Source organism: Schistocerca cancellata, chromosome 8 (genome assembly GCF_023864275.1).
Source record: "Schistocerca cancellata isolate TAMUIC-IGC-003103 chromosome 8, iqSchCanc2.1, whole genome shotgun sequence".
Taxonomy (NCBI): domain Eukaryota; kingdom Metazoa; phylum Arthropoda; class Insecta; order Orthoptera; family Acrididae; genus Schistocerca; species Schistocerca cancellata.
This window is the reverse complement of record NC_064633.1, coordinates 459,068,507-459,081,498: the sequence shown is the minus strand read 5'-3', so window position 1 is coordinate 459,081,498 and position 12,992 is coordinate 459,068,507. Positions and strand designations below refer to the sequence as shown.

Here is a 12,992-nt window from a genome sequence, read left to right as displayed (position 1 = left end):
CTTATTTCGTGAGATATTTGACCCAGTCACGATCAATGGGCCACCCTGTATAGCCTCGGTGATGGAAGTGTTAAGGGCAGGAGTCTTTTGAAGGGTTGCATATTGAGTCTGCCGTAGGTTAGTGGTTTGTGTAAATGATGACAGATTTTCCCTATACATCATCTTTAAGTCATTTTTAAACCAGTGGACTGCCTCATATGCCACCAATAATTGATGTCCCATTTGTCTGTTTCTCATTCTTCATTTGGCAATGAAAATATGGACAAGAATTTTCCTCTAATCACAAATTAATTTTCTTAATTACTCTGGTTACTTTGAAGGAAATTCACTTTGGAATTCAGAGCAGATGAGGAATTTTGTAGCCTATTGTGATGTAAGCACCACAAAGTGGAACTTTCTTGCTTTGCTGTGTCACTGTATGCAGCACAATGATAGGCCTATGCTATTAAGGTAAGATGTATTTCATGTTTGCCCTACTTTATATGTCATAGATACAGTCAGCTCTTTGTCTCCACTCAGCAACTGTGAGGCTGGTTGGCAGCAGCTCCCACTTCTTCTTGCTTGTCTGTCTTCCATTTCAGCTCACAGTGTGAGGAACAATTTATATCCTCCATTATTTGTTTAATATTATCAAGTCTGGGTCTTTGTCTGTAATTTCTACCTTCTACTGCCCCCTCAATTTTTCTGTTCAGTAGACCATCACATCAAACTACATGGCTTATCAGCTGAGCCCTTCTAGTTTTTAGATGTTTCATGAAGCATCTTTCCTCCCTTGCTCAAATGAAAACTTCCTCCTTTATGATCATTTCTCTCCAGCTGATTTTCATCATTTTTCTGTAGCACAGTGTTTCAAACTCAATGAGCCTCTTCTCCTCCCTCACTTATATTGTCAAAGCTTTCCTGCTGTATATTGCAATGCTCTTCAAAAAGATTTTCAACATTTGTTTCCTCATGTCAAGGCTTATATTCTTTGTATATGTTTTTCTTCTTATTACAAGCATTCTTAGCCTGGGCAATTCTGTATACTACCTCCTTGTAGCTTCTTCCATCACTTGTGATCTTACTTCCCAGGTAATTAATCCCATTCACTCCTCAGTCATTTCATTTTTCAACATTACCAGTGTCTTGCTTTCATTGTTTCTGTGGCAGCCTAGAGCTTTTGTTTTATGTGTGTTTATTGTCATATGGAATTCCTCCTCCATTATTCTATCCAGTGTGTTCAGGATTTTTTTACAGGGCTACTTCACTTTCTGTAATTAGTGCTACATCATTGGCAGATCTCAGCATGCCTACTTTATCTTCATGAATTGTTACTCCTATGTTCACTTCCTCTCTCACCCTCTTGATTGCCTTCTGTGTGAACAGATTAAATTAGTGTAGGGATAGGGAGTAACCACACAATACCCTCTTTTGAATGCTAGCTTATCTTCTTTATTAGCACGGTGAACTGCTCTGATTTCACATATGTTTACTTTTGAATGCATTACGGGAACAGCAGTGATCAATGTCTTGTAAATAATTACTATGCAAAACAGTCTTGATCACTTATATATAAGTCTTCTCTCTCTACAGCTGATTCCTGATTGTTGAAAAGTACTAAATAATACAGTGCAGTTGACATAGTCAAATGCTTTCTCCAGATCTACAAATGCTATGAATGTACTATTGTTCTCCTTCAACTGTTTCTCTTTCACTTTCATCAGTACCAATATTACCACCCACCCACACACACACACACACACACACACACACACACACACACACACAAGATTGGATTTGAACATGTGTGTGTAACGGATCAGTCTGATGCAGCTGTCTGAGTTTCTGTTCCTATTTGTGTTTGTTTCAAACATACTAGAGGGTGTATCAAAAAGAATCATTGGCATGTCTATATTTCTCAAACTAATAAACACATACAATGAATTATGTTTTTTGATGAACGGGAAAATCAAAAAGCTTTTTCTATACGTTTTCATGGGTGTTCAATATTCCCCCATTGAGATGCATGGCACATTTCAGTGTGGTATTCAAATTGTTCCCACACTGCAGCGAGCATGTCTTGAGTTACAGCTTCCACAGCTGCTGTTATGCGATGTCTCAGTTCATTCATTGTTGTTGGTAATGGAGGCACATAAACAGTCTTTTATAAACCCCAGCAAGAAATAATCACATACAGTCAGGTCCAGTGACCTTGGAGGCCAGTAATGTAAGGCTGATCCGTTGTTCAGTAACCCTTTGATTTAAAAATTCCCACACTTCCAGATGCTAGTGTGGCAGTGCCCCCATCCTATTGATAAATGAAGTTGTTTGAATAAGTCTCCAACTGTGGGAAAAGAAAGTTCTCAAGCATATTGAAATTTGTGCTTCCTTGTAACGATGTTCTTGGCAAAGACAAATGGATGATACACCTTTTCCTGTGAAACTGCACAAAACACATGTTGTACAACTTCATGTGGTTGTTCCGTACCCCATATGCTCACGTTATGGCAGTTCATCTTTCCATTTAAATGGAATGTTGCCTTGTCACTAAACACAAAGCGTGGAAGAAAACTGTCATCTTCCATCTTGCCGAGGACGAAATTACATAACTCCACACATTGTTGTTTGTCACCTTCATGAAGAGCTTGCAATAGCTGAATTTTGTTTGATTTCATGTGTAAATGTTGATGCAACACATGCCAGATGGACATTGGCTGAGCTGTAGAGCTGCAGGGCAGATTTCTGTGGACTCCTTGTGGAATAATGGCAGATGCGTTCAACATCTGTGTCAGACACTTGGGGACAGCCTGGTGATTTGCCCTTTACGCAGACAACCTGTTTCTCAGAGTTGTTCATGCCATTGTCTAATTCTCTTTGGTGTAGAAGTATCCACACCATACTTAGTATGAAAGTCATGTTGAAAAGTTATTACTGACTGCACTGCACAAAACGTAGGACACAAAACACATTCAGTTGACCCAACACAACTTTTACTAGAACTAAAGAAGGTGCACACTGCTGCTACCTAGCAGGAACCATGTAAAACTCGAGGGTTTGCTCTTTCCAAGAGTATATTGTTCATGCACATATCTCGAATAACATAATATTTACAATTTTTAAAAATCAAATGATTCTTTTTGATACACCCTGCGTATTGTGTAGCTAAAAAGTACATTATGTTAATAAGTAAATTAGGTGAATAAATAACTAAAACGAAATATATAAGCAATATATAATCCTTATTTTAGAAACCATGACAACAGTAGGAAGACTTATCACAGAATGTCTAAAAAAATAGAAACAAATATTGAAAATTCTAATTGTGAAGTTGCAATGCTGCTGTTTCACTCTATATGTACAGTTATTACAAAATGCAATAGTTAATAACCATTAAGTTTAATATAATAGTTTAATGTTACTGGGTCTTACTGTGTCTGAAAAATGGTTTTGTCTATTTTTTCCAGTGTATGTTACAATCATGGTATTTGTCCGCTGACATGCAACTATTTGTTTGTGCACTCATTATACTGATACCACTGTACTACTGGCACAAAATTGGTGAACTGTTGCTGGGACTGGTTATTTTTGTGTCAGTAGCACTGCCATTCGCTACTGTTCTCATCCGACGGCTTCCTGGTCTCTACCAGCCCACCCAGCCGTGAGTAGCATGTGAGGGTCCTTTCAAACTTCATCATTAGATCACCATTGGCTTATAAAATTATTTTCACTGCAAATATTTTCTTAATTTAAATTTGTCTGTATTTAAATTTAATGTATTGTACTGCTGGCTCTTAAAATTGCAGTACCAGAAACTAAACTTTATTTGAAAACAAAAACAAATATGTGAAATGACAAATTTTCAATTTCTTTAAATTGAAATTCTCATTATCATCAGTGTTAGGAGGCTTAATCTCTTCTTCATGTTACGATTTTCTTTTTTATTCAACTCTATCATCAGCTTCTTCCTCCAGTTGTCAATATTTTCTGTTGATCTTAGTCATCAATCAGTTGGCATCTTCTTCCATCCACTCCATATTGCCTTCAATGCATCTTACTTACTGTAAGAGAAGGAAAGTTGCTATTCACCATATAGCGAAGATGCTGAGTCACGATATGCATGTCAAAAAGATTCACACAATTATAGCTTTTGGCCATTAAGGCCTTTGTCAGCAGTAGACACACATACACATACGCACACACACACTCATGCAAATGCAACTTACACACACGTATGCAGTCTCAGAGAACTGAAACCACACTGTGAACAGCAGCATGAGTGCATGATGGGAATGGTAACTGGGTGGGGGTAAGGAGGAGGCTGGGGCAGGGAGGGGGAGGGATAGTATGGTGGGAGTGGCAGACTGTGAAGTGTTGCAGTTCAGACAGAGGGTAGGAGAGAAGGTGCAGAGGGGGGAGGGGGTAAGTAGCGGAAAGCGGAGAAATAAAAAGAAATGAAAAGACTGAAAATACTGGGTGTGACGGTGAAATGACGGCTGTGTAGTGCTGGAATGGGAACAGGGAGGGGGCTGGATGGGTGAGGACAGTGACTGATGAAGGTTGAGGCCAGGAGGGTTACGGGAACATAGGATGTATTGCAGGGAAAGTTCCCACCTACGCAATTCAGAAAAGCTGGTGTTGGTGGGAAGGATCCATATGGCACAGGCTGTGAAGCAGTTATTGAGATGAGGGATATCATGTTTGGCAGCATGTTCAGCAACAGGGTGGTCTGCTTGTTTTTTGGCCACAGTTCATTGTTGGCCGTTCATGCGGGCAGTCAACATCAGCTATCACCAAAGGCAGGGCTACATGTGAAACCAGTCGTGATTTACAAGCTAAGCTGCAACCGCTCTGCTGCATTCTATGTAGGCATGACAACCAACAAGCTGTCTGTCCGCATGAACGGCTACCGACAAACTGTGGCCAAAAAACATGTGGACCACCCTGTTGCCGAACATGCTGCCAAACATGATATCCCTCATCCCAATGACTGCTTCACAGCCTGTGCCATATGGATCTTTCCCACCAACACCAGCTTTTCTGAATTGCAGGTGGGAACTTTCCCTGCAACACATCCTACATTCCTGTAACCCTTCGGGCCTCAACCTTCGTTAGCCACTGTCCTCACCCATCCAGCCCCCTCCCTGTTCCCATTCCAGCACTACACAGCCATCATTTCACCACCACAACCAGTCTGTTCACAGTGTGCTTTCAGTTCTCTGAGACTGCAGACATGTGTGCAAGTTGCATTTCCATGTGTGTGTGTGTGTGTGTGTGTTTGTGTGTGTGTGTGTGTGTGTGTGTGTGTGTGTGTGTGTGTGTTTACTGCTGACAAAGTCCTTAATGGCCAAAAGTTATAATTGTGTGAATCTTTTTGTTGTGCCTATCACGACTCAGCATCTCTGCTACATGGTGAGTAGCAACTTTCCTCCTCTGGTATTGTTACATTCCACCCTGTATTTTGCATTGTCTGATTTTTACCTTCTATAAGTATGTGCATACCAGAATACTAATCCCCTATTAGATTTTCTGCAAGGGATGTTTACCATATTTAATTTCCTTCCTCATGTTCTTTTCAGCACTTGTTTATTTATCATTTTACGTGCCCATCTTACCTTTTCTGTCCTACACCATCACATCTTAGACCTCTTTAATTATTTTCTGTCTCTTTTCCTTAGGGTCAAGATTTCTGATCCATGCATACTTGACTCGATAAATAATATTTAACATGTTTTCTCCAGCTCAATACTAATCTTGATAATCACTAGACAAGACTTTTTTGTGAATGCCTCTAAGCTACTGTAATTTGGCAATGAGTTTTGCTCTACAGTAAACAGATTAAATCTTCATCTTACAAAAACTTGTATTTACAAAGAGATAGAGGGGCTGGCCAGTACTTACCTCAGCTCAGTACAGCTGATAGATACACAAAACAGAACAGAAAATTTACATTCCTAGCTTTCGGAACTTTGTTCCTTCATCAGGGAGGAGAGAGGGAAAAAAAAGGGAAGAAGGGAAAGTGGATTCAGTTGCTCACAACCCAGGTTATGAAGCAACAGGGAAAGGTAGACAGGGATGGTAGCAAGGATGGACGCATGGTTGTCAGAGGGAAGCCAAAGATATTCTACTGTTAAGTACTGTGCAAGCTTCAAACCAAAGAGGATGCATACAGAAGTAAAGAGGTATATAGTGTAAAGATAAATACAACTATGTAGGATGAAAAGATGTGTGAATGACTAAAGAGGAGAAGGAAAAAGGAGAAGACTGAAGAGTAAATGGGAGTGAGGTTGGTTAACATAGGTTCAGTCCAGGGGGATGGTAGGATGAAAGGATGTGTTGGAGTGCAAGTTCCCATCTCTGCAGTTCGGAGGGACTGGTGTTGGGTGGGAGGAGCCAAATGGCATGTACGTTGTAGCAGGTTCCTAAGTCCCTAGAATTATGCTGGATGGCATGCTCTGCTACTGGGTATTGGACATCTCCTATGCGGACAGTTCGTCTATGCCCGTTCATGCGCTCAGCCAGTTTCGTTGTCGTCATACTGATGTAAAAGGCTGTGCAGTGCAGGCATGTCAGCTGATAAATGACATGTGTTGTTTCACGTGTGGCCCTGCCTTGAATTGTGCATGTTTTACCAGTAGTGGGGCTGGAGTAGTTGGTTGTGGGGGGGATGAATGGGGCAGGTAACTCACCTGTAAAGTAATCAGACATTTGAAGCTGTTTTAAACATGGGAATTTGATTCTACACAGAGTTAGGGATTGATTGGTTACACACTGTATGATCAAAAGTACCCTGACAATCTGATGTAATGTGGAGTTGACCTCTAGATGTCACAAGATGTAGACATGCCAGTAAAAAATAAGGTGTGGAGTACTGCATTGTCAGTAGGGAAGCAGTTATAGCAGAATGAGTTGGTCAAAGATCTCAGTGACTTTGAAGATTTAAAACACATTACATCAAGCTAATTGAAGTGACTACATCATCATAGCAGGGGACTTTAATGCCAGAATTGCTAATGGATAATTAGGTGATCTAATAGGAACTGGTGGAGGAGCTATACTAAAAAGAAATTGTGTTATTTTGTAGCTCCTAATAGACTGAAAATTAACAATTCCTATTGCAAGCATAAACAGTTACAGGGAGTGGCATGTAAAATAAGAGGTAAGACAAACATTGTATACTATATTGTGGAAAGGAAAGTTGCCACTCACCAAATAGAGATGCTGAGTCGCAGATAGGCACAACAAAAAGACTGTCACAAATAGAGCTTTCGGCCTGTAAAAGGCATTTGTCAAAAATAGATGACGGACGCACACACACACACACACACACACACACACACACACACACACACACACACACACACACACACACACACACACACACATATGACTGCAGTCTCAGGCAACTGTAACCACACTGCGAGCAATAGCACCAGTGCATGATGGGAGTGGCAATGGGGTAGGGGTAAGGAAGAAGCTGGGGCAGGGAGGGGGAGGGATAGGAGGGTAGGGGTGGTGGACAGTGCAGTGCTAGTGGGGTGCATGGAGGGACGAGGTGGAAAGAGGGTAGGGCAGTTGGGCAGTTAGATGGAGGGCAGGGGAAAGGTTGGGAGTGAGGGGGCGGGGGGGGGGGGGGGGGTAGTGGAAGAAGAGAGAAGTAAAAAGACTGGGTGTGATGGTGGAATGAGGGCTGTATAGTGCTGGAATGGGAACAGGGAGGCTGGATTGGTGAAAACAATGACTAATGAAGGTTGAGGCCAGGAGGATTATGGGAACGTAGGATATATTGCAGGGAAAGTTCCCACCTGCGTGATTCAGAAAAGCTGGTATTGGTGGGAAGGATCCATATGGCACAGGCTGTGAAGCAGTCATTGAAATGAAGAATGTCATATTTGGCAGCGTGTTCAGCAACTGGGTTGTCCACTTGTTTCTTGGCCACAGTTTGTCGGTGGCCATGCATGTGGACAGGCAGCTTGTTGGTTGTAATGCCCACATAGAATGCAGCACAGTGATCACAGCTTAACGTGTAGATCATATGACTGGTTTCACAGGTAACCCTGCCTTTGATGGGATAGATGATGATAGTGACCGGACTGGAGTAGGTGGTGGTGGGAGGATGTATGGGACAGGTCTTGGATCTAGGTCTATTACAGGGATATGATCCATGAGGTAAGGGGTTGGGAGCAGAGGTTGTGTGGGGATGAACGAGTACATTGTGTAGGTTCAGTGGACCACAGAATACCACTGTGGGAGGGGTGGGAAGGATAGTGGGCAGGACATTTCTCATTTCGGGGCACGATGAGAAGTAGTCGAAACTTTGGCAGAGAATGTAATTCAGTTGCTCCAGTCCTGGGTGGTACTGAATTATGAGGGGAATGCTCCTCTGTGGCTGGATGGTGGGACTTTGGGAGGTGGTGGGAGACTGGAAAGATAAGGCACAGTAGATTTGTTTTTGTACACATTGTAATCATCCTCCCAACCTTATAGGACATAAAGATGCAATAGGTAAAGAAGTGTTTTTGTTTAACTAAAGGTTATATAACTAGCAAATGTCAGAGTATTGGTACTGTTTTATGGGAGAGCAATTTAATGTGCACAGGGATTCCAAAATACACAAGAATGTTTGGAGAAAGTACAGCCTTCAAATTTGAGTAATCAACAAACTAGCTTGTTATTTAATGCAATTGGAAGAAAAAAATCTACTCACCAAGCAGCAGCAGGGGAGCAGGAGAACACTATACATATAGATGTCAGACAAATACCACAGTGGCAGATCCCTTGTTTGCGGGGTGGATAATGATGGAGCCATCATCTTTTGGGGGAAGAAGAGCCTGGAGTTCTGCAGAGGACAGGTTAGAGTCATGTTGTAGGTACCTGATGAATGGCTGTGAAGTAGTACTGGATGTGAGGAATTCTCAGAAAGCTTGTAAGAGATTAGATTTAGATAGCTGTGGTGGATCAAGTTTGAATTGTGGTTGAAACTATGCAAGACTTGGTTCAATGTCAGGTTTCCTGTTGGAATGGTTTTGGGATTGGGTTTCTAAGTGATATTCCCAGTTGGCATTACACGTGAAGAAAAGTAGGTCATTCACCAAAGCAGCATGAATAAATGCAGGTTTAGGACTGAAACTGAGACCCTTGGATAATATAAATAATTCAGGATGAGGGAGTGCTTTAAGTGAGATGTTGAGAACACCACTCTTGTGACTGGTTCTTGTGATCATGAATTATCATGATCTGGGAGACAATAGTGAAGGCTAGAGTGTGTTAAGCAGGTTGGGCAAGCTCAGTTTGTAAGAGATGGATGGTGGTTGATGGTGTGGCTGTTTAAGGAGCTGCATAGGAACAGGAAGGGGAGCACTAACGTTGAAATAGTTTAGGAGGAGGTGAGGTAGCTTTTTGAGGTGAAGTTTGTATGGTTTGTATGTTGTTGCAGTTTGAAAAAATCAGGTTGGCAGATGATACCATCAACATGAGGGGCAGATAACTGCAGTATTTTGTAGAAGGAGAGAAGTCTGGTCGAGTGTAAATTGGCAGATGAGGCACATAAGCTACAAATTATTCGAATAAATTCAAGAGATTGCTGTATTTGCAACTATAAAAGAGGCATGTGTAGAGTAGGATTACATCCAGAAACTGGACATTCAGTGTTAGGCCTTCGGGAGTAACTCACAGGGACAAGCAGGTTTCAAGAAACAGAATGTAGGACCTTAGTTTTGATAGTGCAAAGGATGTTTTTGAAAGGAATAGATGTAATATGAGAAGGGATTCATCATGGCAAGAAAAGAGGTTTTGGAATGTTAGAGATGATATGAGCAGCAGAAAAGAAAATCAAAGGGTGGAAAAACATAGAATAAGGGAAGAAAAGCAAGGTAAAAGATCAGAAAAATCAGCAAAATTTGTATGAAAATCGTGAGACTAGACAAGTCTGAGCTTCTGCTTGATGAGTAGACTTTTTACCTTGTCAATTACATTATATTTTCAAAAATAGATTATTTTTGTTATTTAAATGAATGTATACATTTCCATAAAAAGAAAAATCAAGGTTACAAAACTATGGTACTGAATTTGGCAAAAATTACATTTTAAGATTAGAACATTTTGGTACAAAAAAATTTTAAATACCTGTACAGATAAATTTTGACGTTTTAAGTTTCTGAAAAGGTCAAATGTGCACCTTATAAATGCATGCCCAGATATCAGGTGTGGAATCTATGTAAGTTACCGCACCCATCTCGCCTTGGGGGCAGAGCATCACTGATACCCTGGTTGTGGTGTGAACAATCGCGATGTGGAGATGGCATCCATGTCCATGAAGAACTGGGAGGTGAATGTGGTGAGCAACTCCCCATTGCTGGAGACCTTAGAATATGAGCAAAATTGACCTCCCATTGGAACATGTGGCAATGTGACTGGTGACGGAGAGTCCAAGCCCGGATCCCTGGTGATATCCTACAGTGGTGTGGAAGATGGAGTCAGCTCTGTCACAGGCTGAGGCTGTGCAGGAGACATTGAACCAACGAGTGGCATGTCCATGATCTAGAGGGCACTGGAGCTAGTGCGGAAAGCTGCAAAGTTGTTGGTCCATCAGACAGAAGTGCCGTTGCAGGTGAAAGAGAAGGCTGAAACATTAGGGAATAGATGGCTACCAGCGACCAGGGCACTGCAGAGACGGTTATAAGGCCGGGATAGGGGGTGGGTGCCCACCTGGACTCTGAACTGATTTCAATGGTGCTGGACATCCCAGTCTCCAGTTGAGAGGGAGTAGATTTGGCAAGCATTCTGACATACAATGACTGCCATAACCAGTGGGGATGCCTACCAAAACCATGGAACCAGACTGCTATGCCCAGTGGAAAACTTTGTACAATGAGTGAGATCCCAGACTGAGGAGGTGGAGCAGCATCCTCAGCTGCACCCATGGAGAAGCTGAACAGGGATACAGGAATCAATAGGAGTCATCTAGTAGGCCATCAGAAAAAACTGGTGGTGAAGTTCAGCAGATATTTTTCATTTAGGGCTCAAAGGTGTGAACCATGTGCTAGACTTCCCCATTAGATTGGGTGAAAGGGAGGGGAGCAAATATGGCAAATGCCTAGCCACACGCAGAAATCATGAAACGAGTAACTGGGAAACCTTCCCCAGGGGGAAAAAAAAAAAAAAAAAGAATTGAGAGAGCCTGCGTAGTTAAGTCAATGGTGGCCAAGAAGCAACAGACCATGTACAGAAAATACAAAAATGCATCAACGACAAGCAGCCAAAACACATTTAGAAATGGACCCACAAAATCCTCATGGATGCTTTCCCAGGGCTGCCTTGTTGGAGGCCAGGGGGAGAACGAAGCCTTGGGAGTTGCCTGTTGGCTAGTACATGGGGGACATGCAGCATCCAAATGCTCCAGCTTCTGGTCAATGCCAGGACAGTACCTATGTCTGCAAGCCAAGGCTTTGGTGCAGGAAACGCTGCAGTGACTGTCATGTAACAACTGTAAGATCTCCTACTGCAAACTCCTGGGAATAACCACCCTGTTAGCTGTTTCACCTGTGGAGAGGGGGTGAACCCTGTCTAAGACTGAGAGACAATAACACAAGACAAAGTAGACACAAAGTGGATTGGAAGCACTGCCTGGGTGATGAGAAAACCAATCCTGTTGGAGGAGGCAGGTTACCCTCTTGAGGGTGGGATCAGACGCTATTGCTGTAGCAACTCGGGTACTAGTGATCAGATACCCATATACTATTTATAGGAGGAGATATCCAAATGAAAATAAATGAGCTCCGAAGTTGGAGTCCAGGCCAGAATAAAGGATCTGTGTGGGCATGGCACACACTGGAGTGAAAATGAATGTCATAGTTGTGTGTGAAGAGGAACAAGGCCCACTGCTGCAGCCTGTGGGCTGCCTTGCTGAGGGTGGGCAGATTAAATAAAGAAACTAATGGTTTGTGGTCTGTAATGATTTGAAATTTGGTGCAATACAGGAAAACATGAATTTTGGTGACATAGACACAGTTGCCAGAGCCTCCATCTTGATCCAAGAATAGTGGAGATATGCTGGACTGAGAGGTTTGGATGTGAACATCAGTGGATGCTCTGAGCCATCTGCATTCCAGTGGGTGAAGGCTGGCCCACACTGTACTGTGAGCTGTCCATAGCCAGATCCAGTGGTTTGTCAGGATTAAAAGATGACAGATATGATGCTGACCTGAGGCATTCCATCAGTGTGGTAAAGGCCTGGATGCATGCTGGAGACTAGACAAAGGAGGAGGTAGAGGGGGCATGCCCCTGGAATGAATTCATAGTAATAGGCAATTTTACCCAGGAAAGCCTACAGTACTTGTGACGATGAGGGATGCGGAACGCCCATAATGGCCATGACGAGACTCTCCATGGGTCAAATTCCCTGCCGGGGTTTGTGTGGCCCAGATACTCAAGAGATTTTTGAAAAAATTTGGACTTCTGCAGATTGCAATGCAAATCCATGGTATGGAGTTTTCAAAAAAGGGTCTAGAGACTGTGCAGGTGGTTGCTTCTAGTACATCCAGGTTGTTGAAACAGTGTGGCATAGTGGACATGATCCATTTCAGTTAGCACTGGAAGAGTTCACTTGGCATGCCAAACATCAACTGTTGGTATTGACACGGACCTAAAGGCTCATTAAGAACTGTGATATACTTGGAGACCTAATCCAGGAATAACTGGTGATATGCTTCAGAAAGATCAAGTTTGGAGAAGAATTGATCCCCTGCTAAGTGTGTGAACAGTTCATAACAGTTCATAAGGTCATGGCAGTGGGTGTGTGTTCACCACAGACTGTGAATTCATGGTGACTTTAAAATTGCCACAAAGTTGCAATTTACTAGAGGGTTCTTTCAGGATGACTAGGGGTGTGGCCCATTCAGTAGAGGAAATAGGAACTGCAACCCCAGGAGAGCCAAGCCAGTCCAGCTCTGCCTTGACTTGAGAGCCTAGAGCTATAGGTATCTACCTAGCATAAAAAATCTAGGACAAGCTGACTT

General features: G+C 42.4%; 1 protein-coding gene across 1 annotated transcript in view; it reads left to right on the top strand.

The window, feature by feature from the left end:
- The window catches only part of LOC126094703 (O-acyltransferase like protein-like), an 88,296-nt gene that overhangs the window by 19,177 nt on the left and 56,127 nt on the right, over positions 1-12,992 (top strand). The window contains exon 4 of the mRNA XM_049909230.1: positions 3,444-3,637. Coding sequence (XP_049765187.1) covers positions 3,444-3,637 — 194 coding nt within the window. The remainder of the gene's footprint in view (positions 1-3,443; positions 3,638-12,992) is intronic.